Here is a 27,041-nt window from a genome sequence, read left to right as displayed (position 1 = left end):
TGAACTGAAACACCATATTTAACTTGGATCATATGATCATTACAAATAAAAAAAAGTAGTAAACGGTAGGCAGAAAAATATAATGCGACCGAAAATGACAAGAGTGAGATATTTATTTAATTTTCCTGTGTTGGTATAGTATACTTTGGTTTATGTATGTATGATAATTATTTGGTGTGTGTGGTTTTCCACTACTTTGAATGAGTTGAATAATAATAATTCGAAAAATATTATTTGTATACTAAAATCAGCTACTAAAATTAATTACCAATGTATTTATGTATAAATACACGTATAATTTAATTTATTTTCATAATATATTTATATTTTAACATATATTTTATATTAGTAGATAATTTTAATAATTAATTTTAGTGTACACCTAACATAACTCTAATAATTCATATATTTATTTATCTACCTAAGTTGTTTGTACATCTGTCATCGATAATGATAATAATAATAATAATAATAATAATAATAATAATAATAATAATAATAATAATAAGATGGTGTGATGAAGTCTTGATGAATGAGAATGGAATTGTTGTCTACTTATTATAGTAATGCATCAACAAATCATTTAAAGCACATTCCATGAACCTTTGCCACGTTGACCATATACTTCCTTATATGGAAAATTAAATAATGTCTATTTACAGGTTGATTTTATTTCCCTTCATCACTTTGGTCAAACTTCTCCATAATTTCCTTTTGACCATTCATCAATTCTTGTTAGTGGTTTCCAAATCATGCAAAGCAGGAGCTGGATTTTAATTAGGGTTTTCTCCAATTACCTTGATCTTGATCACCAATTTTTTTCGTCCTTGATTGATATATATATAGTTAGGTAGGAATTTTTTATTTTTTAATATTTTAAATTTTATATTAGTTATGCAGTCAACTCATTTAGATATATTTATATAATTCGTGTTGAACATATGATTCTTTGTTTTTATATTATATGCTTCATTTAAATTTGAGATGTCGTGTTTGACTTTTAACTAACTTCCCATATCTGCCAATGATTATATTTCATAAAAAAAATTAAATCTCATTAAAAGAATAAGATATTTTTATAGTTATCGGTAATCAACTCAATTTTATAATTGAGTTATTGGATTATTAAGTCAATTCATAGATTATTGGTTCATTCATAATTAAATAAAATTAAAATAAAAAAATTAAAATATATATTTTTATAAAAAGAGATAATAAATTAGTCTTTATTATAAAATATTTTTTTAATTTAAATAAATAAAAACGAACAAAAGATAACACAATTAGTAAATCAAATTTAGAGGTGATCTCAAAGTCAGAATTTATATCTATCTTCATAAGACATTTTAAAATTCTAGAAAAAAAAACAAAAGAACAGAGCAACAATTTAACAAATTAAAAATAGAAAAACAGTGATGTTATCCATCATTTACTCAGCAACAAAAAAAATTGGTCAGTGATATAGCAACAATTCAACTTATAGCAAAAATTTAGGTAATTGATAATTTACAATAATAAATTTAACTATGATCATTTTTAAGGTGTAGTAAAAATTTATAAATGAAATATCATGCACAATAAAAAAAATACTATTTTAAATTTTTAGTATTTAGCTTCAACAATTTTAAAAAATTATATACAACAATAATAACCACCATAAAATTATAATTTCACTGAAAGAATAGGATCGAAGAAAGCTCACTTAGGACTGACGGTAAAAAAAGTTGACAAAATGAACTAATGGCCGAAACAAAAAGACGACGACCTCCTTCACTCGAGGACTAGATGCTAGTTCTATCTGCTTCTGTCGTCGATGAAGTGAGCGCAAAAAGGCGGCGACTGATGAGACAGACCGTGATGACGAGCTAGTCTGAGTTGAGACAATGAGTGTGAGACCCAGAGAAAAGTGAGAGATCAATGATGAGAGATGAGAGTGAGACTGTGAGTAACAGAGCTTGAGCTTGAGAGAGAGAATAACGAGACTCACAACGAGAGAGAAGAGAGACGAGGGCTTGAGGGTGGAGTTGACCATCGCATTCATTATATTAGGACATCATAGGGAGGGGAAGGGAGAGGAGATACTAAAACGATGTCGCTTCAATTTTTTTTAAATAAACATGACATATAAACCAATTGAGTTGTGGATTTACTAAAACCGACGGAGTTAACTCAAGATTCAACAAATTCGATATTTAACTAGTTCAACGAGTGATTTAGTCTAATTAGATGATCGAGTGATCGAATTTTCAATCGAACCGATCAAATTAAACCAAATTTGATAACTATAGATATTTCTGACTTCCTACCACAAATCTCCAACTAATAATTTTCTGTAGAAGTAAAATGGAGAAAAAAAATATATAACACATAAGTTTTCTAAAAAATATTATTTAGGATTAACTACATTTTACTTTACAATTCTTTTTTATCTCGTGGATTTTTGCCTTTAAATTTTTAAATGTTCATATTAATATTTTAAAAGTTTAATTCCAAAAGATGCATTATTTTAGCCAAAAAAAAAGCATATTGTACTCCTAAACTAATTTGAGTTACCCACTAATTACTTAAGTTTCTCTAAATGTACACTTTTTGATATCTAAATTTTATTAAGAAACGGTAGGTGGCATATACAATTGGAGTTCACCTCTAGAATTTAGTAAATGCTCCATATTCTTCCTACACTACTATGTAACAAATCATCATGAATAATAAAATTGACAAATTAAAGAAGAAATGTATTTATTTATGAATTTAATTTTGATATAATAATAATGTAAAATTTTATATATTATAATTCAGTTATGTTCATTTTTTACATGATAAATGTGAAAAATATTTTTTTTTAAACAAACGTGACAATATATACTTATATATACATATTTTTTAATACTCATAATAATTACTAAAATGAAATTATTTATTTGTGAGGGCAATATATTATATTAAACAAGGAATGGTCCAATATTGGTCCCAATGAAAGAAACATAGAATAGAGATCAGATCCTGTAAATGTAATGCATGTCTGTCGGATGATGGTTGCATATCTATTACTTTCTTGTACTTCCTCAAACAACTACACAGATTTATTACTGCATGCTTCTTGTTTTCCCTTAGCATATTTTTGTGTCAAAATATTTATGTATAGAGAGACTGAATTTAATTTGTTTATTTATTTTTAGTGGTAGAAACTTTTAGGGTTGAAAAATTATTCTATAAAAACCTACAAATTAGAGATATTGATACTAACACATGATACGAAATAATACGAGATACAAAATATTACATTCAAAATTTTGATAAACAATGAGACACAACAAATATATAAAATAGTTTTTTTTTTTATAAATTATAATAATATTTTGATATTCAATTCATATTAAAACATAAAATTTTATATTTTTTGAACTTATTTTTAATCACATAAATTATTTTAGGTAATTTTTATATTAACAATTAATAATACATGTTAGTTTTATATTCATTTCAAGAATATGTAAATAAAAGAATATTTTTTATTTTTTATTAAGACATAAAATAGCGTAATTAATGTTAAATAAGTGTTATGTCTAAAATGCGTCAAAATATAAATATGATAATTCAAAAAGATACTCGTGTGTTTAGATGAAGTTTTTTTTTTTCATTTTTTGGGTCTAATTTTTTAAATAAAATAATTGCACCCACAGCCATAATATCAACCACTTTTTTATTTTATTCTTTTAAATTACTACTAGTTTCAGAAGAAAAAGCAATAAAATTACCATGAGAAATAATTCATCGATCAAATAAAATATTCTTAATTTATTATTTATTTATTTATTTTTGTTGACTTTATTGTTGTTTAGAAAACGAAAAGTTTAATATCCCAGCATCTTCGGGAATTCTTATATGACATTTTATTAAGAGTAAGTAAGGGTCAACATGTTGTTATTATTAAATAATTTAAAGTCTCAAGATCAATTATTGTGAATGCCAGGAAGTAATATAAAACGAAGCAATGAAAGAAAATTTAACCAATGTGCAATAGTAGGTTGATTAAACATAATAATAACGATAACCTTAGAGTTAAATATTCGCAACCCCCACAATCCTCATCAATTGAACATTATTTGGAATGGGTGGTCCAATGTAATAATAGTATTATAATATATTTAATCATTTTTCTCATCTCTTTGACCATTCTTTTACTTGTTCTGTGATTCTTGCATCGACAAAATGGGGTGGAAGGGATGAAGATGCATGAGAGTGTATTCTATTGTATTATATTTAAAGAAATGTTAGATATCAATAATATATTTTTTGTATTTGTCTTGTAATTAAATTAATATTAACTAATTTGTTTTCTTTTTTTTTTGTGTGTGTTAATGCAAATATAGAAGGGTATTGACGTATTGTTATTTAAATAAAATTACTCTATGAGGTAAATATTTAATTGTAATTAAAAATATTGAGAACATAATATAAAAAATAAATAAAACATCATTTTAGTCAATATAATAAATATAAATAGATATCAATAAGAGTCACCAAAAAATAGATATAAATAAGTAATTATTTAAAAAATAATATTCGATTTTAACTTTCTGATTAGTCTAATGTATATGATTTTTTTTGGGTTGAAATTATATGTTAAGACTTAAGATATCTTATTCCTAAACTAATATGAGAATAACAAATCCCATCTCTCTTGAAACTATGAAATTTAATTCATCAATATTAAAAATAATAATATCTCTCTTCATCTGGTAGATATTTTTAATTTTAAAATTTATGAGCATTTATTACAAAACAAATTAAGAGAAATTATTGTACGCCTTTTAATTTATAGTAGTTATCACTTTGGTCACTTGTTTGCTAAATAAAGGAACCTAAAACAAGTCACAAAAAAAGGAACCTAAAACAAAGTTGATTACAAAATAATTTATCAAATTATTCTTATTGGCTAACTCATTGTAAATATTTTCATTGCTTGTTGTTTGTGTGAAGTAAAAAATTTTAAAATAATACCTTGTAAATATCACTTTGAAATATATGAGAATGACAGATATATTAAATGAATTTTTTTTTTGAAAGTAACACATACATAGTATGAAACGGAGAAAATACATAAATTTAAAGGTGAAAACTCAGATGAAATCGACTTCACGTAAAGTTGATATCTGAGAGTTCTTAGATGAAAATTTAGTTAAATCAGTCAAATTATTTAATTACTCTTAGATATCAACTTCACGTGAAGTCGACTGCACCTGAGTTTCCACCAAATTAAAACTTCAATTGTTAAACAATCAAAATTTAAGAATATTAAACTCAAAGTATAATATAAATAAATTCTCAATAAATTTTAATATTATTATAAACCAATTAAATTAAATCTTAAAAATTATTATATATAAAATAAATTAATCTTCCTTTAAAAAATAAAGAAAAGACCAATCTATTCAATAGAAAAAATTTTCATGGACTTTTGTAAAATAAAAATTTGTTAGAATACAAAATATTCAATCTAAAGTTTTTTATTGACCAATTTTAATTTATAACACTCATACGTAATATACGTTAAAATACAAAATACACATTAAAAAAAATTAAAATAACATATATTTTTATATATAAATATATTATGATTAATTTAATAACTAATTTTTTACCCATATATATATTTTGAAAAAAATTGATATATTTATGAGCTTAATCTATGGAGGCATATACGGTAATGTCTGAAGTATTGCACATATCTCTGAGGGTCTTAAAGACCGACTCACATTGACACATAAATAAGCAAATAGCAATGAATGAAGAAAGGCCCTCACTATGCACTTTGTATTATATTTATTTATATTTATATTTATATTTAGTCTTCTTGCTTTCAATTTAATTTTCCGCTTCCTGCATACAGCATACTCACTTGCCATTTCTCCATACAATTAATACTTTTCTTGCTCACAATTTACACTCTTCTTCTACCCCCCCTATACAACATCACTTCAATGAAATTCAATTCAATTCAATTCAATTCAATTTCATCACACAACATACTCTCTCTCTCTCTCTCTTTCTTTCTCTCTCACAATTAAATTAAGCTTTATTAAATCACCCCCCTCTCTTCATTATATAAACATGGCCTTCCTTCATGGTCCAAACCCTCCAATACAAACATAAAACATCACTTTCTTTCTTATATCTTCCACTTCTCCCTCAATTTCTTAAGGTACATACACATACACATAAAGATATTTTTCTTTTCAATTTTCACTTTTTTGTTTTATGTATTTCTTTTGTCACATAATTTGATTTGAAGTATATGAATTTACACTTAAGTCCTTTGCTCTCTTGTTAAAAACAGGTGAAAGACAGAAAGAGTAGCCGAAGAGGAAGAAAACCAATAACTAACAAAACCATGAGTCAGAGGAATGGAAGGTTTCCAAAGCTTGACTTGAAGCTGAACCTATCACCACCAAGGGTTGACCGGAGGAGGGTGGTGGAGGAGGAGGAGTTGTCGCCGGCTCGATCGGCAACCGTGTCGCCGCCGAGTTCGTGCGTGTCAACTGAGCTGAATAACCAAGATGACAACGACAGTGTGAAGTGGTCAGACAGCCCTGAAGCTACGTTCATGGTGGTTGTTGGTTGCCAACGTTGTCTCATGTATGTGATGCTCTCTGTTGATGATCCTAAGTGTCCCAAATGCAAGAGCACCGTTTTGCTTGATGTTCTTCAAGACAACAACATTGACAACAACAACACAAGGAGGAACAAGAACTAGACTAGTATTTTATTTTCTACCTTCTTTTGAGTACTTCTTTTGCGGCAGAAAAATCTTTCTGTGACTCTTTTATTTTCCTTTTACTTGTTACCTTTCACTCTGTCACTATTTTTAGTGACAGAGTGATAAGTACTCAAAATATAACAAGTCTAAGAAAGATGAATCGTCTTATTACTATTTTTTCTGCTGCTAGAAATACTTTTTATTAGGATTTTAGTTCTAGTAACCTCTCCTTTACAACTCTATCATCTTTTTTTTTTAACCTATCTTCTTATGTTATTGCTCTTTTCTCTTGTAGGATGAGTATAGTGCTACTTGCGCTCCATTTTCTTTTAACGGTTTTTCCCTCTTCTTAGAAGTGAGGGCATCACAATTCTTTTTTTTCCCCCTCAAAGAGTGGAGCGTAAATAGCACTATTCTAGTTATATAATTAATATGTAATATTGGAAGGGAAAAAAAAATGAGTATCTTTCTGAGACTGGATTCAGAATTTCTGCACTGGTAGTTTTACTTATGTTTAGGTGAATTCGACCTTAGTTTTTTCTTGACTTCTTTTTATGATAGATATATAACTGTTTTATTCAATCAAGAGCACATGCTGTTTTTGTTATAGCCACCATTTTTATATACTAATTGAAAGGAAAGGGTTAAAATTTGAGACAAGATAAAAGTAGCAGAATCCTAAGTTTACCGTGGCACACAAACAAGTAGATAGATCCTGTGTACTTTGTTATTGAGAGTCAAAAATAGATTGCAAGGCCCACTAAGGTTGTTGTAAAAATCATGAATCATGTGGCTGCCACACCGACCTAACCCATTTTTATGTCTCAGTCCACAATAGTGAGAAACAATCATGATTATTAACACCGAAATAGTGCAGTGATAGAGCTCTTGAATTAAAATACTAACAATGGTAAAAACTCATTGTTGAGTAGAATTTCTGGTAATAGACATGTCTTTAGTGTATACCTAACTATTAAGTAATGAAGCATTTTTGTTGAACTCAAACATATGGTTTGCAACTAATGGGAAGAGATAATGTTTTTGTTGACTTTGTCGATGAGATTAAATGCTAACAATTTATTAAGGGCACGCCCATGGAAAAATCAAGTTTATAGTTTCAATCACTATCCTTATGACCTGTAACAACCATGATCCACGAGCATAATGAGAACAATGGCATGAATTAGAAAAACTTAATTGTGGTTTGGAAGAGAAGAATCTGATCAATTAAATTGAATTAAGGGATGGTGGAGGGTGGGTTGGGTAGTTCCAAGCATTGAAAAAAAAGAAGGCGATCTATTAAGACCATTTATAATCACATAAATGCAATAGTAATTGGGGCGGTTGAGAATAATGAGGGAGATATTTAGTTCAGATTATTAATGCCCACCTTTTCCCATCCATTTTTTTTTTTCTCTTGCTTATTTTCCCCAATACACACCTCCAATCTCCATGATCCTTTGCACTTTCATTTAAGCATTTCTCAACTGCAATGCATTGGTTACAATAACTTCAATCCAAAAAAACACAAAGCAATACCCCAAAACTAGCATCCATTTTTGTTAACCTACCATTCATTTCTCCTTTCCTTTTTTATTTTGGATTCATGTGTTTGATTTGATTTTGATGAAAACCCCACACCAAGGGTCTCAATGTTGTTACCCAGTGTCAGCAATAAACAAGGGGAATTTGACAAGGGTAAAGTTCAGAGGTGAAAACATTAGAGGCGAGGGAGATAAAAGAGGGCAACATCAACAACATGAGGGACCAAGGATCAGAAGTCAGAACCGAAACTACAGATCAGGAGATTAATACTAAGTTGTGGATGGGGTCAAATGAATGAATATGAATGCATTGAATCAGTCATCGTTATAATAATAATAAAAGTATAAGAAAGGCATCATGATATGATATAAAAGAATACATTTTGGGGAAGCAAATAAATGTTCAGTTTGCCCAAAAAAATCAGAATGAAAATATTGTATTACTCTCATAAGTCACAACAGCAAAAGGATAGTTGGGGATTGATTTAATCATAGCAGTTGCATTCAAAAATTAATTTATCCACCATTACTTCTTGAGGATAACCCCATGTCAATTCTTTTTCTCTTTTAACTATCATAAAAATAATATATGAAGTTTACTGGTTTAACTAACAAGACTGTGATGCCTGAAAGGGACTGCTTTCTCTATTAAGATAGATGTGGTTTACACCCCTCTTCTCTTTCTTTTCTAAGAATTAAATTGATAAGCTCAATGGCAACAATCCTTCAATTAAGTCCATCATCAGACAAAGAAGAAAAGAAAAACTATTATCCTATTGTTCTACCCAACACATTACAGATACAAAATGCCATTTACCAGCAAAGCAAACATGTGATTAACCCATACTATAGTTATTTCTTGATTTTCTGATTCCGCACAAGATTAGTTCAGTTATTATTTACATGAAGATATGCTAATGTTATTCAATCCAAAACCCAGCCTACTTGAAAAGGAAAGGAAATAGCTATAGTCCACCAGTCAATGAGATAACCTAGGATGATGAGCAACACCCTTTTTTTTTCCTCCATGACATGGCAAGCCTGCAACCATAAAAGCCTCACTAAATGTTTTCTTAATTATCATAATAAATGCACGTATTCATATTTTTGCAAGGTAATAAACAGGGCCTCACTTCATCGATCAGAAAATCTGACACAACATAATTACTAAGGATGAAAAACAACTCGAGTATAATGAAATTCAAAAGAATTACATCATATATGAAGGCTTGTCCAAGAAACGCTTAGTTAAAATGATGTTCCACAATAAAATGAATTTGACACTTTGACCATTTGAAACAAAACATGGAAGAATGAAAGGATAATGTTTGATTTGCTATACGATGAACAAGTAACTTGGTTCTTACTTCAGTTATTAATTGATGTTAACCATAGTTGTCTCCAAAAAACTATCATCGGTTATCTACAATCTCTGCATTTGGCATGCTACATTTCTAATATATTTTTATCAACTTTTAAATGGTGTTGTGCCAATAGTAACCGGAAATAAGTTGGCAAAGCAATACAGCATGTTTTGCAAATTACCTGGGCAAATACAGAGCCATGCCGAAAAGAAGAACATCACAATGTAGTGCACTCAACGAGGATAAATCTACTAAAGAGGGGATCACTTGTAGCTGCAGTATTAAGAATTCACAAGATCAACTTCTCCCCATCCACTGCTGCTTCTTATATACTTATCAACAATGCCAAATTCCTGATTCTGTGCAACACGCCTAGCATAGTTCTCAGCTGAAATTGGGCCCTTCTTCAACCTACGGTAATAAACGATATGCCAAGGCCACAATCGAGCAGAACCAAAGAATGCATCCACTGATAAAGTTTCTTCATTGTCTTTTGGAAGTTCCAACCCATAATTCTTAAGAACCATGAACATTTCCTCTGTGGATATGGCTGTTGTATGACGAGAATGGGAATTGACACAAGTTTCTGAAACTTGGTTCTGAATTCCCTTCTGAATATCATGCACCAATGGTGTCTCAGTGTGACAAGAAAGCTCTTTCTCTTTCACAACCTCTGTAGACAAATTCCTGGTAACAGGCGATTTGGTTAAATCTGCTAATGTATCTGATGGTCTTAGACTACTATTTTTATCATTGTCCACCTGAACGCATTGGTCATTTTCAATGTCATCCACCACTGTAGAGTGCACTGCAGAGGTTCCATTTACAGCAAGACCTTCATCCTTGGATTGAACATTTTCCGACTCCATTGCACTCCCATTCTTATGTCCCTGTACAACCAAATGATCCATACATTCAAGCGCGGTAGCATTAATGGAAGATGATTTTGAATTGGGCTCGATCTTTTTCGCAGATGATGGCAAAGGCTGATTGAGTGAGACAGACAAAGATCTATGAGAGCTTGACCTCCTATAATCTGAACTTTTGCCATTGCGGTGTGGAGATTTTGAAGAAGATATTAACTTTGAAGATGAGGAGTGTGATCTAGAAGATACTGATCTTGATCTTGAATGGAAACGTGACTTCCGCAGAGACTTGGGTGATCGAGAATTTGGGAGTGAGTGAGAAGTAGAGTAATCTGAATGCAAGGAAGAACTGGTTGACCGTCTTGATCTTTTTCCCCTAGGTCTTTTAGGTGATTCTACTTCGTTTCTGCACCGCTTCTTCCCTCCATATTCCCTTCTTCGGTGCCTGTCGGTTTCCTTTGCCATAGGGGACAATTTGTTTCTTAATGGTGAATGGTATTGTCGTGATGCAGACCCCCTCCGTTCATCTCTCTGGTTCCTCATTGATAAAGCATCCCTACTTGACCGCATCTTCGACCAGGATTCAGACCTGAATTTATCTTCATCTTCAATTCTATGATTTCCATCTATTTTATTATTTCGCCTACCATCCAACCTCTCATACTTTCTCCGTGAAGAATTCTGTTTTGGACAATCTCGCATTTTGTGACCTGGCTCACCACATCTATAGCATGTTTGCCGGAATTTTGAGTCCTTCGGACGATTCACGGTTTCCTCACCAATCCGCACTCTGGCCATATTCTCTAAGGATGTTGCTCTAGGAGAACTACCGCGGTAACCTATATGATTATCATCATGCTTCATGTCATAGCCATGGTAAGGTTCATATCGATCAAATTCTAGAGCATTTTCGTTTCCATTGCCAGCCGATGTGTCCTGAATTGGCTCACCCCATCTTCCATTTTCCTCCAAGGCAGGCACAACTCCACTGCCATCATCACGAAACTCTTCCCTATAATCTCTTTCTTCCCTAACATAGTCTTTAAAATCATCTTGATGATATCCTCTCTCCTCACTAGGAACCCCAACAGATCCACCCCTACCATCGTTGCCCATCTCCTGATCCCTCCATCCATCGGAACCCATTTTCCTCCTCACATGCCCTATCCTCTCAGAATTCCTTCCACGTCTTGGTTCGTAGATCTTACCACCACCCCTAGGAAACCTCTGAAAACTCCCAGCAGGCTGCTTATTGGACCACGTCAGAGTAAGTGGTTCCCCACATATATTCCTACCTTTCAATGCCCTCAAAGCCTTCGTCGCATTAGGAGGAAAGTCAAACACCACAAACCCATATCCTTCCCTTTTCAGCTGAACGTTACAATGCCCAAACCTACGGAAAACATGCTCGAGCTCATCCTTTCGGGTGTGCTCGGACATATTACCAATATACAAAGACATCTGCATGGTTACAGGAACAAAACCACATTCAAAACACAAGCACAAATAACATACCAAGCAGAATTTTCAACTTTCGAAGTCTCAGCAGATAGCTAGATACACATTCTAAATTATCATCACGTCCTATGCAACATAAGTATCAATAACACCATTGCTCTACATATCATAAACTATGTATAATGACAAGTAATGAAAATCCAAATCTATTTTCAATGGTTTTTCTTTTCACTAGAATAATAAAAAAATAAGGGTTTATCGTCACAGGAATTTCGTCGAACACGTAAAACGCATAAGGTATAAAAAGGAGAGAACAGAAAACCCTAAGTGCAAGGCAAAACGAGGATCAATCCACGTGTGTTAATTCAGTGAATGAAATCATTTACAGGTGCAAAGTGCGTGTAGATGAAGATTTAAGGAGTGGAACCTTCTAGAAGCGATGGAGAAGTCAGTGGAGTTTGTTGCGTTTGGTAGCTCTGTTTTTTCTTTCTTTTTTTTTTTCCCTTCTGTCAGTGAAGGAGTTGGCGGAACTCGAGTCGCTGTTATTCACTTGAGTTGGAATCGGCGTGAGCAAAACGATGCGTTTCGAAAGCGTAGAATGCGTAGTGGAGTGGAGTGGAATGAAGGAGAAGAAGAAGAAGCAGCACTCGGAAAGGAAGGAATATGAAAGTGCAGTGAAAAATGAAAAATGGCACTCCTCATGAGTCCTCTAGAATTTCTTTATAATTTTGAAATATATCATATTTTATTAGAAAGATATTAATATCATAATATACTATTGAATTTATCTTCACCTTGTTCTTTTTCAACTTCATTTATCCCTTTGTAGTTAAATTAAATACTAAAATTTTCATATTAGTAATGGAACGATGTTATTCAGTGTTTAATCTAATCTTTCATTATTTTTTCTCTCTTATTTAATTTTGGTCCTATTTAAAGAATTAAAGGTAAAAAATTATACCTTATTCTATCTTATTTAATTTTAGTCCTACTTAAAAAATTAAAAGTAAAATATCACACTTTATTCTCTCAAGTATTGTTTTCGCTGGAGATGATCTATTTCCTTATATGCTCCAACTATGCTCCAACTATGTCCATCGTTTTGAAATTATATACTATTATTAATTTCTCACTATGCAAGAGAAATTAAAGATATCGAACCAATCACTACTTGAATAGGTATAAAGAAAAAAATAATGTAAAAACAAAAAAATATTTAATTATTAGAGTAAAAAAGTTTGGAATCAACATTGAGTTGGTTAAAGGATATATTTAAAAGACTAAAAATTTTAGATAATTAGCCTGCTTGGGAACTTAGACTTTTAAATCAAGATACAACTTGAAGATAGGATACCAAAGATTAAGGACAATAATATACATCCTAAAACCTTTAACATTAAGGGAAGGGGAAACAATTTCATTTTAACGTTGGAAGTTCACATTTCACAATGCAGTGAGTTACTGCATGCTGAGTGGTCATTATACTATGTGTATATATCAAAACAATGCTACACTAAGTGGAAGAACAGAAATTAAAAGTTGGGCATAACCTTTCAAGCATCATAGCCACTGCTTTTTTTTTCCTCAAACAAAAAGAGGACCACAAACACTAATGATCAAAGCTAAAAGAATACGTGTGCACTAATGACAGAGCTTGTTTAATGTAGTGCAATCTCTTTGAACTTCTTAATGCAATCCAATGCTTTGCTGAAATCGCTCTCTTCCAACGCAATGTTGAAACGACAGTATCCAGGAATTCCAGTCCAGGAGCCACTATTGATGCATAGTCCAGTAGATTTGAGAAGGGCATTCCTAATATTGGAGTCATCAAGTGTGATTTTCATGGTGGCATTGTCTTGTCCACCTTCACCTTGTGGCAAAATCTTTAGTGTAACAGTCTTGTTGAGATAGCCAGAGGGCTTTGCCACTACGGAGACACCGGCACACGATTCAAGCACTTCCCACCCATTTTGCTCAAGTGCCTAAGATCATAACCCAAAAATGGCAAGAATTAAAGCTATGAAAACAAACCAATTAAAACACAGACCAGTTCCAAGATTAGGTGATATTACATGCATCATCTCTTAATTTGTACAACATACACTAACCTCACCTTAAGTTTAACCAATGTTACAACTTACAACTGATACCCTTGGATTTATAAATGTAGCATTGACCTCAGTTGTAAACATGACAAATCAAAGGGTGAAAAGTGTAATATCACTTAACCTTGAGAGGGATCAATGTAATATACATGTTAAATACATCTCAAACATAAAAGTTTACAGATCTGGAATTACCTCTTTCAAAGACTTAGACCTGTTTTTCAATATTGCAGTGTATTCAACAATAGCATCTGATAAACTTGAAGGTTTTTGTGCCCTAAGCTCCAGCAACTTCTTTATAGCATATCTAGCAGTACTGTGAGGCCTGATTAATCCTGGAAAACTATGGAAGGTGTCAACCAAATGCGGCTCATTTAGAATAAGAAACCCGAATTTGAGAACACTGTTTAGCATTGGCAGAGACAACCCTCCAAGAAGAGACACACAAAATGATGGGTTGCATGAAGACTTTAACTTAGATAAACACTGCTCCAAATCCCAGCCATTGCTGTCAAACTCGAGACCGGAAGACGATGTATCAATTATAACTCTTGCGCCAAATTTAGCACAAGTGCTCAAAATCTCTCCTATTTCATTGTTGCTATAAACTAAGCCTGTTGGGTTAACTGTAGGGCCAGAAATATACACCCATGGGTTTTTCACAGTCCCAAAGACTTTGGTGAGTGCCTTCTCCGTAAACTTGAAACCCACATTGGCATCTGTAGGGACTATCACTGTGTCAGCTTTCAAAAATCTGGCAGAAGAAACATAGTTCCCATTTGATCCAGCCGGAAAACAGAGGGTGCCAGCTTCTTTGATGCAGCAGAGGACAAGCTTATTGAAAAGAGCCTTTGAATTGTCAGCATATATAAATTCAGTGCCGCTTTTAGTTGGAAAACCATAGTTGCTTTTAACATAGTTTTTGATGCTTGTGTTAACATCAGCCTCGGATTCTGACATGTTTTGCCTAGCAAAACTTTCAAAAAGAGCACCCTTAACAGGAGATGGAACAGGCAAGAAGGTTTGATCAACATCCATGTGAATAACAGAGTCGCTCTCCACCCCGTTAATTGAAAGCTCAGCATTATCAAGCACTGATGAGGCTGCTGCGGAATATCCTATCATATCTACTGATTTGGCATTGTGGCTCTTTCTCTGAAGGATGAGTTGAAAAATGAAAGCAATGAGAATCTTAGCAGCAGATATGACATAAATAAATAACATAGAGATGCCTATCCTATTTTCTGGCATAATTGCCATTCTGAGCAACAATAAGCTTAGAAAAAACAGCCATAAAAATGTGCAGAATTGGAAAATTTAGCAAACAAATTCTGCATTTAGTTTCTAATCTTACAAAGTCCCAGGACCCAGGGTGTTTATGATATTCAGGTCAGTAATTAGCCATGCATCATATCAGATCATGTATGCTGGATAAAATATTTTCACAAATATCTCAACAATCTCAACAACCAGGTTGCCCTTATTTTTCTACTTACTAGATTAAGTGATGGCCTTTGCTCTTGCGCTAGTAGAATAATAGCACTGACATGATTCCTTGTTTGAATTTAATAAGAGGCAAAGATAAAGAGAAATGCATTTTATGTAACGAAGGCAATTAAAATTGTACCAGGAAAATTCTTGGAATATGTATTCCATATTCAACTTTTTGCCACATATTCAACAAGGTTCTTTTATGGTTCATTTGGAGTAAAAAGAAAGAACTAATATTTATATTATATCAGGAATGAAATTTACGTAATGATGGCAATTAAAATTCTACTAGGAAAGTTCAACTATAGGCAAAAAGAAAAGAGTGACAAACCTCAGCTGGTGCATGTCGGCCAGAAAGCTGAAATGCAAGCAGTTCATGAAAAATACAACCATAATAGTATTGATTAATCAATGAAGTATTGCCTTCTAGTAATTCCACAGTTTTGGACAGTGCACTAAAGAGGGATTCTTCTTCTGTAACGACAAAGGCTGTTTCTAAATCTGGATAAACCTGAAAACCATGTGAATGCAATCAATAAGAAATTGCGAAAATCAAACCAAAATAGAATGATATCTTACAGACTAAGAAAGCCAGGAAGTTAGCATGGAACATCACCTTGTTTTTTACCAGTCCGCATATGATTGCTGCATGAGATGGCAAAGGAGTTCCTGAAAGATACTTAAGGACACCATTTGATCCTGGAAGACTGGATAGCTCAAAGTGATCTGATATGTCCAAGAAAAGACGAGACCCAATCTCCTGTGTTGTATCTAGAAGGTGCACAAAAGCTGAACTAGTAACTGCCTCAAAATGAGCAATCCCTGTCACCACCACTTGAGGCTTCAATTTCTTTATTAGTTCTATCAGTAAATCTGATTGCCGAGGGGCTTCAATTACAGTAATTGCATCATCTAAAGGCTCAATAGTTTCTGTGCCCTGCAAGAAAGAGAAAAATCATTAAAGTAGACTCAAACAATAAAACTACATTGTTCACAAAAGAATATTCAAAGAAAATCATTCAATCCTTTGTTTTCTTTTATCAATTTATGGAATCCAAAGCTACATAATCAGCAACCATAATGGTAAACTTTGAAAAGGCAAACAGGCATGAAGCTACATTTCTTTCTCAATAGTGCTGCTCATCTAAAGAACATCTTAAATGATTGTTGCTATAGCAGAAACTTCACAGCAAGGACAAACATACAATTAACTGCATTCATTGACATATCAAATTCTAAAATTCACAGAAATAATATTGCAAATAGTATATCCCATTCGGAAAAGTATGAGAAACAAGGGGAGGAAGGAACAGCTACTCCATACCTTAAGGGCCAAAGATGTCAACCATTTCCTAGGGAGGTGTCGAGTTAGATGTTCATCAACAATAGCAAGGCGAGGCGAGAACAAGTGAAGAGCATTTTCAATTGCAGCAGCCCTTGAGGGGAAAATGACAACATTCTTGCACAAGATTTCAACAGATCAAGTCAATATTATGTTAGCAGAATTTCATGCTTAAATCAAAGACAGCCAGAAAATCAGAAGAGAATGCAGGCCTGCAGAGTTATACAGGATCTAAAGTAGAACTAATAACATATTTGGGATCTTACATTAGCAGAGAGTGGAATATGGTGATAAGTCTTCAAAAACCCTGCAATGAGATTGCGAAAACGTTTGCTTCCAGCAGGTGGCTCGTATGGAAAATAAGAACTATTTTTTAAAGTGCTTGCAAGATAAGCCAAAAAAGGAATCTTCTCATCGGCAACAGAATCATCCTCAAAGGACAAATCTAGAGAGCTGCTGATCTCTTGAAATCCATTTTTGAGAAACTCAAAAATGACTTTGATCTGTCATATACAAATGGATTTTGCATCAATTTCCTTCAGGGAAACAGATATTATCTTCTTGAAATATCAAGCTTTAGAGAAGCACCCACCTGCGTAGGATTACGAAGTTGACAACTGTAAACTGATAAAGCATGGGAAATTCTGCCACCAGCCTTTCCATAGGCCCATGCTGTCCGTGCACAAATAGGCTGATCACCAGAAAGTCCCATAAAGAATTCAAAACGGTGGGGGCTGTTCTTCTCAATCTCAACCAATGCTGCAATATCTGTGTCACCAGCCTATACCAATATTTCTCAGTAAGATTGCACTTTCACTGGAGAATTGATGTATAGCCAAATATCTGTTTTCTAAATTCTAACCTGAAGAATTTTGGTTTGCCAAAGCTTTGTAATGCAGAAACCCCGTCGTTCAAACAACCTTTTGCAAACAGCTTGACCTGGTCGGCCTCCCATATTGAAGATCATAATTCCGGCAGCTTTGATTACTGATATCCCCTCTTCAACCGCCCTAGCAATTAAACCCAAGCCAAACTGATCCTCCACAAAACCCTAAATACAAAGTAAAGTAAATATGAGAATGCTGCATTAGATCATCTAATACATCAATCAAAGATATTTCTACAAAGCCAAAACATCTTATCACAAGAGTGTATCAAGGATAAGTTGTGCAGGTAGAAGTAAAATCTTATTAACAAGATTCTTCTAGACTTCTAGTGGCTTGGAACATTTATGAATTATTTCATGAATAAATGGAAAAGGCTTGCTCTAAGGAACAATACGAATATACAATAATAACTAAGCATGTGACTTAAAGAAAGTTGGAGCCAACAAAAAAATCCAGTGGTGTATAACTTTTTTCCTTTCAAATTGATGAGGTTCACATTAAAGCACTTAGCATGAAAGAATGCAAGACATAATTGTCAAGCTCCAGCAAAAGAGCAGATGACCATCATAATAGAATAAAGATCCATTTACCTGAAGTGCACAATAATTACTCAATGCATGAAGGAATTCTTCACTTGCATTTTCTGTTATCATCTTAGACATTGCATCTGGATTTGGATTAAGAATCTGCATAAAGCCAATAACAAGAATAACTGATATTTAGTTGAATTAAAAAACATTACAATATCACTTGCAAAAAAAAAAAAAGAAAAAAAAAAGATTCTCCAGCCATGATAATTTTCTTTTATGAGCCAAAGTTTGCAATTAATCCAACTTATAAGACTGCCAGTAAAAGCTACCAATGACAACAACAACAACAACAATTATTTGTCTCTCGGGACACTCTTTTAGCTAAAAAAGGTTTATCTGCTTTTAGAAACACAATTAAAAATAATGATTACACGTGTAGATGTTAATATATCCAATACCAAAATGATTACTGTGTTCCACAAAATTAAAGAACCAAGACTCAATAGCAGTGGCAGGCATAGCTTAGAAAGTAAGAACATGAAGAATAACATAAAAGACATATTAGCATCTGTAGTCAAATCAAAATTGCACTAATCTATATTCAGTAACTTTAATTCAACAACACTCAACAAAGGAATCTAAATGAAAAACACTATGCATAAAATATTTTAAGGTATAATTTTAGAATCAATAATTTGCCACTAAGCCACACAGTACTAAAAGGTATCACCATGTCAAAAGGTCAACGTAGAAAAGAGCAGGTAGAGAAGTGGCCCGCGAAGAGGCACCTCAATGAAACTTCTATGTACTAGGCATACTGATAAGAAGTAACTATATCATTAATCATAGTAACCTACTTAGTGCTTGGTTGGAAATATGTAATGGTTCTGTACCTGTGGTATGCATCCTACAATTCTGTCAAGTTGAATATGATTTTCTCTGCAATATGACAGAAGATCAGATTCATAGAACTCTACCCTGTCCAGCAAAGTTTTCTTCTCCTCATCATAGATGAGCTGGCCTTTATCATCTAAAGCATTTAAATATAAGTTTATCCAGGAAATCTTTATCGCTCTAGGATTGATATCAAGGCCATAAACCTGCAAAAATTACAGCTTGTGCTATGAGTGACTTCAAGGAATAGTTGACAGAAAAAAAAAAATGCATGTAGAGTGTTTCTAGGCAGTTGTATGAATTTTTAAGAGTCTGTTCAGTTACCACTTTCATTTCATTGTTTCATCTTGTGTGTTTATGCATTCACAATTATGTGAAAAAAATAGTGATGGCCACTATAATTAAAGAGGCCTTAAATAAAAAATGCTGCACATGATTGAAAAAACCTTGGAAGGCAACCACTTGTCAGCAATGGCAATGGATATCCACCCATTTCCACAGCCAAGCTCGGCAACAGTCCTGTCCTTGAAAATGGAGTCCGGGTGCCTATTAATCCCTTCAAAGAAAGTAAAAGACCAGTCCTCTGGCAGAAATATGCTAGGAATCACCATCGTAGTCAATTTCTTTCTCCCCTTGTGTCCTGCAACAAAGCAAACAAGTTTCCCATTATGCACATCAAAAATGGAATTAATGTATACGCAGTAATATAATACAAAAAATTTTACACTGCTGACCAGTAACATTGTTAGAAAGTGTCAAAATCAACTTAGATAACTAACCACCATGATTTCTCAGTTCAATTTTATTAGCTGCCACTATAAAACTCGTTTACCCTATCAGTGCATAGAAATTAACATAAATATCAACCCATCACAAAAACTACACACCTTTATTTTTGACAACACAACACTACAAATAAAATTTTCTTGTCTTTTAGTCATTTATTATTATTATTAATTAATTAATCTTAACTTTTGAATTTTTACAGAGCCATGCATTAACCTTCAACATCAACATCAAAATCAGAGTTGTAATGTCATTATATCACATGTAAAACCTCCAAATTGAACAGTGAAATTAGTAAACAGAGTCAAAGTGAAACTCAATCCAATCAAATCCAATCCAATCCAAACAAATTACGTTGTGGCTTTTGGTTGGTGCGTTTATGACTGTGTTTTGCGGCTATAAACGACAAAAAAGGAAAAGAAAAAAAAAGTGTATACCTTCGTTTTGGTCCAAAAGCACGTCTTCGATTCGGAAGTGGTAGGTTTCAAAGCAGCTATCACAATCTTCCTTCGTCGGAAACCGTTTCTGAAGCTCCGACAAGAAGATCCGAGTGTCCGTACGAGTCTTCGGATCCTCGAGCTTGTCAAGCACCGACCTTAGGGCGGCGTACGCGGCGTCGCCGGAGACCTTGCAGGTGTTCAAAAACTCGTCCATTGTTTGTTCGCCGGAAAATCTGTGAATGCTGATTGGTTAATGGATTGAGTGTCTCTCTCACTCTCACATCAGAAGAAGAATGCTCCACCTGTTTCTGTGTTCTAAGCTCTCAGTCTTCTGACTCAGTTAGCAACGACCTTTTCCTTTTTCTTCTAAAAAAATATAAATAATATAAAAGTGTAGCTACGTCAATAAATTTGTTTATTTAATTGAATTGTTTATTGTTATTTGCATTTGTATATGTAATCTCAGAAATTATTTTTAATATGGAAATGGAGATGGTATTTTGGTTGAATATTGATATTTGAAGTGTATTATAGTATTGTGGAACTCATTCAACACGTCCTCATGTATTGCACCACGTCTCCCACGTGTTGGCCAATATGCTGTCACATGTCCAACACACCCCTCACGTGTTGGCCAATACGCTGTCACGTGTCCAATACGTCCTTCACGTGTTGACTTTTTATCTACAAAATTCACTCATATGTAATTATACTAAATAATCCCATTTTCTAAAAAATAACAATATTTCTTCCATATAAAAAAATCAGCCATGTAATCTTTCCTTTTTATTTTTTTTTTTAAATTAGGATTCAGATTGGAATCCAAGATTTTTAGGTAAAAAGAAGAGATTATGTGTTTGTTTCAGGCTCAATAAATCAAATCTTCGTTCCCGACTTCTTTAGAGTTAGTCGTGATAGGAACCAACTTCATAGAGAGGAGGTCGGTACAAGGCGAAACTCAAACTTTTTGGGTTGGGCCTTTTGTTGGGACCTGGCCCTTATCGTTGGTTTATACATAAATATATTAATAACTAATTTTAATATATAAATAATATTTTTTTTATATCCGTATATGTAATCTTTAATTAATTAATTAATAATTTTAATATTACCATAATACTTTTTTATACTTTGCAAATTAAAGATTAATATACAGCAAATTAAAATTTTATTAAGTGTTTATTTTTTGTCAATGAATTACAATATACGTAAAATTCAAATTTTGATAGTTATTTAAGTTAACTAGTGAATTGATTATTCCACTAATTGATATTAGTTATTTTGTTCTAATAATAATAATATAAGAGAATCAATAAATTGTTTTTCAAAAATGATTAATAAACTAAATTTTTAGTATTTTATCAATTTTTGAACATATATATAGATGTATAAATTAATATAATTTATACTACATAACAAATTTGTTTATATAAATTGACTAAGAATATACACATAAATTATTATATTTTATACTTTTATACATTTATTCAAGTAAATATATGTATTTATTTGTTTTTATTAATGTAATAATATAAAATAGATGCATGTATAAAATAATTTGAAAGAATAAGATTCAATTGTTTATTATTTAGGGTTGATTTTTGATGATTAAACAAGCATTGACCGGAAAAGGCGCGCATGGGTAATTGTGAATGTTTATATATGGGGACACAAATTATTTATTATTGACGTGGATTTGCTTTATTCAATCAATCAATCCTGAAGGATGGATTTGTTAATTGTTGGTTGTATTCAATCACTTTCTATAAACAAATATATTTCGTAACTTGCAACTTTTTAATGTTAAAAACTACACTATTATATTTGATATTGTATACTTACTTTTTTTTTTTCCTTCCAGGATTTAGTGGTTAATTTTTTTTATATTGGAGGAGTGTGTGCGTTGTGTTTGGTTATGGTGTATATAGGTGTTGGACACAGTTGTAGAATAGAGAAAAATCGAATAGTCTAAGTTCTTTGTTAAAAAATTTATTGACCACAAATGAGATCGTTCGATTAGTTTTTGTTTTTTTATTATTTAAAATCAAGTCAGACCCTCTGTTTGCGCTTTTTTTTTTGTCTTTTCTTAAACTGAAAACGGATTTTCCATTTACAATCTTTGTTTTTTTAATTTTTTTTCTTTAAATGAAAACGGATCCTTCGTTTTTAGATTTTTCTTTTTTTTTTAAATCAAAACAGGCCTTCCGAATTTTATTAAAAAATTATTTTTTTATAGATTCCCTCTAATCAGACCGTCCGAGTTTTTTACTGTAAATTTTTCGATCCAATTTCAGTCCCCTAATACCACATGCAGGGAAAACACTATATTCTTCATAACACTGTATCACTCCACACCTTCCTCCATATTAAAAATAAAAAAGCGGGATTTAGTATCTACTACTGAATATAATGATTAATTATTTCGATGGCTTATAAGCATTTTAAATCTTTAATGGATGAAATTATTAGTTTAAAATTTTAATTTTTTTTTTACTTATAAGACAAAAATTAAACTATTAACACTTAATTAGTATAATATAAACATAAAACAGCCAATGAATTATAGTTTAAATGGCATAGTCTCTTCATATTTAGTTAAGAAATCATGAGTTTAAATCTTCTTATTTTTTGGTCAAAAACAAAAAAAATATATAAAATAATAGTTTGAACTAGGGATGGCAACACCATCCGAACCCGCGGATACCACTCCATCCCTACCCGCTCGGGGCGGATTCTTGGGAGTGGCAGGACGGGGTCAGGTTTAGGTAATGAGGCTTGCTACACATACAAGTTTTTTTGGCTTACAAGTCTTACAAGTTGGCACAAGTCCAACAAAACACACGCATTACACTCCCACATTCAAGATTAAATAAACGCACGTTATTCAACCACTTCCTGTTTCAAAAGCACGCTACTCATGCATTATGAACGACTCTTCTTCTTCTTCCTCCATGAAAACGAGTTTCTTGTCAAATTTGAAGATAATGGAACTTCAGAAATACACCCAAATGATTACATAAATACACCCAAAATTCGTTGAAGTACACCTTATGCATAATTCAGAACTCTTTCTCTTTCTCTTTCTTCTCCTCATCTTCTGCTACTTCTTCTTCTTCTTCAAAAACGATTTCAGAGCTTGATGTCAAAAAACAATGGAAATCGAGAATAACGAAGAAAGAAAACAGAGAGAAAAACACGTAAATGAAGAAGGAAAAAAAGAAGGCAAGAAACGAAAGAGAAGAAGAAGAGGAAGAGGAAGAAGAACGTGCAGCAAGAAGAAGAAGAAGGTGCAGTGAAAACGTGCAGTAACGGTTCGAAGCGCGTTAATATAACTGACTTGTAAAGACTTGTATAAAAAACGCTTGTATGTGGAGAATTATATTCTTAGGTAATACCCGCCCCGGTATATATATATTATATATAATTTTAATATATAATACGTATAATATATGTAAAATAATTAGTAAGTGATTAATAATATTGTATTATATTTAAGTTTTTACTTTAATTTATGTTATGTATGTGATGATAGTTATATAAATTTTGAAATTTAATTTTATTTGTTGGATTTTAATAATTATAGGGACGGGTAGAGGCGGGACGAGTACCCGCAAGAACGGATTAGGTTTCAACGTTTTACTATTTACGGATAAAAGTGGGACGAATTCTATGCAGGTTGTTATAAGACAGGGCGGACCCGTTGCCACCCCTAGTTTGAACGTTAAAATAAGAGTGAGGTGGTAAAGAAAATAATTATTATTTTGTTATTGTTTTATATTTGGCCATTCTTCAAAATATAAAAAAAATCAACATTTTAGAGATATATAAACGCGATTCGCGAAGAGAAAATCCTTTCAAAATATATAAAGAATTTGTACATTTTGTAAAGGAAAAGTATACGTTACCAAGAGAGAGTCTGCCAATTATTACCAACACGTAATAAATTAGGATTAAACCATGATTAACTTAGATGTGACTTTATTTAGTAGATGGGTTTCATGTCCAGCCCAACTCAAGTTGGCAGATATTGACAGATAAAAAGTTGGTAACGTAGCACTACTGTTTTGTAAATATAAAAAAATGCAACATTTTAGAGATGCATAGAACGTGATTCTTTTACTCCAAAAAAAATGCCAAAAAGACAACTAATACAGAGAATGTGAGTGAGAAATAGAGAATCCACCTAAAAATAAACATGTAAACCCTATTGCAATTTAAAAATAAAAAATAGAGAGAATGTGAATGAGAAATAGAGAATCCTCCTAAGAATTCTTAACAATTCACAAAGATACATTGTGGGTTGCCGTACAAACAAAATATTCTTTACAAAAAAATGTTAGATACTTTTTTATAATACTTTAATCTCACGCACTGACGCACATTTGGTGCCAATTGGCTAATTGCAAATTTATGTCCCAAGCCACTTGCTTATATTATTAGAATAACCTTTTTTTTTTTAATTTGGTCATGTGACATGTGACACCTACAATAATATAATACCATATGCGCAATTAGTGGGTGCCAAATGATTGAGTAACATAATTAGAATACCTACTTATTCATGACTTTCACACCGTCATCTAAAAGTCTAACTTATTGCATAATCAATCAATTTTTTTAACATGAAATGACTATAGAATAAGGATGAGATTCAATATGAATTGACCTTAGATAGAGAAGGTAACTTGGTAGTAATTGTATGATAGAACAACTTCTATTTTAATTTAGGGTTTAAAACATTTATCAGGTCATTATAATGAACCAAAACTACTTTGGTTGTCTTAGTTATAGTACTAAAAAGAAACAAAAATAATAAAAATAGGGTTGCTAAAAGACATACGTTAAAGTCACTCAAAATAAATCTTTTACTTATTTTGATAAATGTATTACAAAAACATTGAAAGCTTCAAAATTTATATTTTCAATAAACATTATATTTTTTTATGGTATTCCTCAACCCAACATATCAAGGATTAATTCGCAGTAGTACTAAACTATATTTAAGGATTTATCGATAGCTAATAAATTACTGTATGCATAAGACAAAATTTAAATTCATAATACTTGTTTATAAACTAACCACTAGACCAACTTCACTGTTACATAAAGTTAGGATCTAATCCACTCTCTAAAAGGAACGTGGCAAAACATCTGCAACAAGCCCTAGTACACGCCAAAAGCAATTGGGTTCAACCTGGCCCAATAAAGCCACTAAGACCACATGACAAGTCTCGGACCCCAAACCAAGCCCACATGACCTGGCACCCGACCCGACTTGGATAAGAAGTTAAGACCTTCCCACTACAAGTTCAGCGACGCAGGCACCAGGCAGGGCAGTAACCTCCCACCACTATGCAGATAACTGCCGCACGACTAACAAATGAGCCCTCTTCTTTGTTATGATCAACTAGGATTGAACTCAATTCAATAAATACTTAAGAAACACTATTTGGTTTTTATATTTAAAACCTTAATATATACTATAGAAAAACTCTTAAAACAAAAACAAAGAGTTACTATTCTCAAACCACTTATATAGACCAAATCAAATAAGGTGGATTCTATGATGTAGAAAGAAAAGTTTTTTTATATGTGTATGTTTGTGTTGTCAAAAAGGTAGTGTAACAAGTGTTTAGAAAAAGAGTAAATTAAGAGACAAAATTTGACATGTTACGAGTAAAATGTAGTGTATTTTGTCTTATGTAACATATAAATAATGTATTGATTAAATAGGCTAATTATATTTATGTTAATTAATTATTAAAGATAATATTAGATCTTGTATATTTTTTTATTTTTGGACTTTTTAAATGTACGCTCTCTCTTTAAAAATATTAACTTTACACACAAAAATTTATTAATATTTATTTATTTTAATATATTCTTTTTTTTATGACTTAAATATATTCAGTTTCACAAATATAAAAATATATTTACATATTTTAACCAACAAAAAAATATATAACTTTACCTATTTACATATATTTAAATTAATAGTAATATTTATATATATTTAATTTAAATATTATATCAATATATCTGTTAATATTATTCTGGGTACATATAGTATTTATAAAAAATATTATTCAAACACCACATATTCTTGACATCTTATAAAAATAGTTTGTTATTAATTATTTATATATTTAAATTTTTTTAATTAATAAAACAAAAAAATATATTTAATTGTTTAAAAAATATTGATATTAAAATAGCATTTGTAATACTGCCATTTTTATGGTATAGAAAGAGAGAATATATATTTTGGGAGAGTTGATTTTTTTAAAAAATGAAAATTGTGATAAGAAATGTTGTTTTTTGTTATAAAGGAAAATTAAAAATAAATTTAATTTTAATATAGTGTTAGTATAAAATAATTTTATATTTACATCTAATGACGTAACAGACAGTAGTAGGTAACATTACGTTAACAAAAATAATTACTTTTTATAGACAGTGTGAATTGTCATCCAAAAGACCGTGTGAATTGTCATCCAAAAATAATTATTTTTGTTAACGTAGTGTTACGTCATTAGATGTAAATATAAAATTATTTTATACTAACACTATATTA

General features: G+C 31.8%; 3 protein-coding genes across 3 annotated transcripts; 1 reads left to right on the top strand and 2 right to left on the bottom strand.

The window, feature by feature from the left end:
* The first annotated feature begins 6,014 nt into the window (after positions 1 to 6,014).
* LOC107476368 (protein GL2-INTERACTING REPRESSOR 1) lies at positions 6,015 to 6,873 on the top strand. Its single transcript, XM_016096161.3, has 2 exons — positions 6,015 to 6,205; positions 6,341 to 6,873. The coding sequence occupies exons 1-2, from the start codon at positions 6,128 to 6,130 to the stop codon at positions 6,755 to 6,757; spliced, it is 495 nt and encodes a 164-aa protein (XP_015951647.1). The 5' UTR covers positions 6,015 to 6,127; the 3' UTR covers positions 6,758 to 6,873.
* Positions 6,874 to 9,135: 2,262 nt separating this feature from the next.
* On the bottom strand, positions 9,136 to 12,687 carry LOC107476175 (uncharacterized). Its single transcript, XM_052256285.1, has 3 exons — positions 12,420 to 12,687; positions 9,850 to 11,995; positions 9,136 to 9,345 (listed from the first exon to the last, which is right to left on the bottom strand). The coding sequence occupies exon 2, from the start codon at positions 11,993 to 11,995 to the stop codon at positions 9,950 to 9,952; it is 2,046 nt and encodes a 681-aa protein (XP_052112245.1). The 5' UTR covers positions 12,420 to 12,687; the 3' UTR covers positions 9,136 to 9,345; positions 9,850 to 9,949.
* A 701-nt stretch (positions 12,688 to 13,388) lies between these two features.
* LOC107476174 (methionine S-methyltransferase) lies at positions 13,389 to 20,812 on the bottom strand. The gene is made up of 12 exons (XM_016095934.3): positions 20,465 to 20,812; positions 19,688 to 19,881; positions 19,241 to 19,447; positions 18,408 to 18,503; positions 17,793 to 17,981; positions 17,523 to 17,711; positions 17,197 to 17,433; positions 16,913 to 17,047; positions 16,205 to 16,525; positions 15,920 to 16,099; positions 14,293 to 15,252; positions 13,389 to 13,974 (listed from the first exon to the last, which is right to left on the bottom strand). Exons 1-12 carry the CDS (start codon positions 20,679 to 20,681, stop codon positions 13,651 to 13,653), a joined length of 3,249 nt encoding a protein of 1,082 aa, XP_015951420.1. The 5' UTR covers positions 20,682 to 20,812; the 3' UTR covers positions 13,389 to 13,650.
* Positions 20,813 to 27,041: the final 6,229 nt, after the last annotated feature.

This window comes from Arachis duranensis, chromosome 2 (genome assembly GCF_000817695.3).
Source record: "Arachis duranensis cultivar V14167 chromosome 2, aradu.V14167.gnm2.J7QH, whole genome shotgun sequence".
NCBI classification, from domain to species: domain Eukaryota; kingdom Viridiplantae; phylum Streptophyta; class Magnoliopsida; order Fabales; family Fabaceae; genus Arachis; species Arachis duranensis.
The sequence above is the reverse complement of the archived record's forward strand: the minus strand, read 5'-3'. Positions and strand labels throughout refer to the sequence as shown.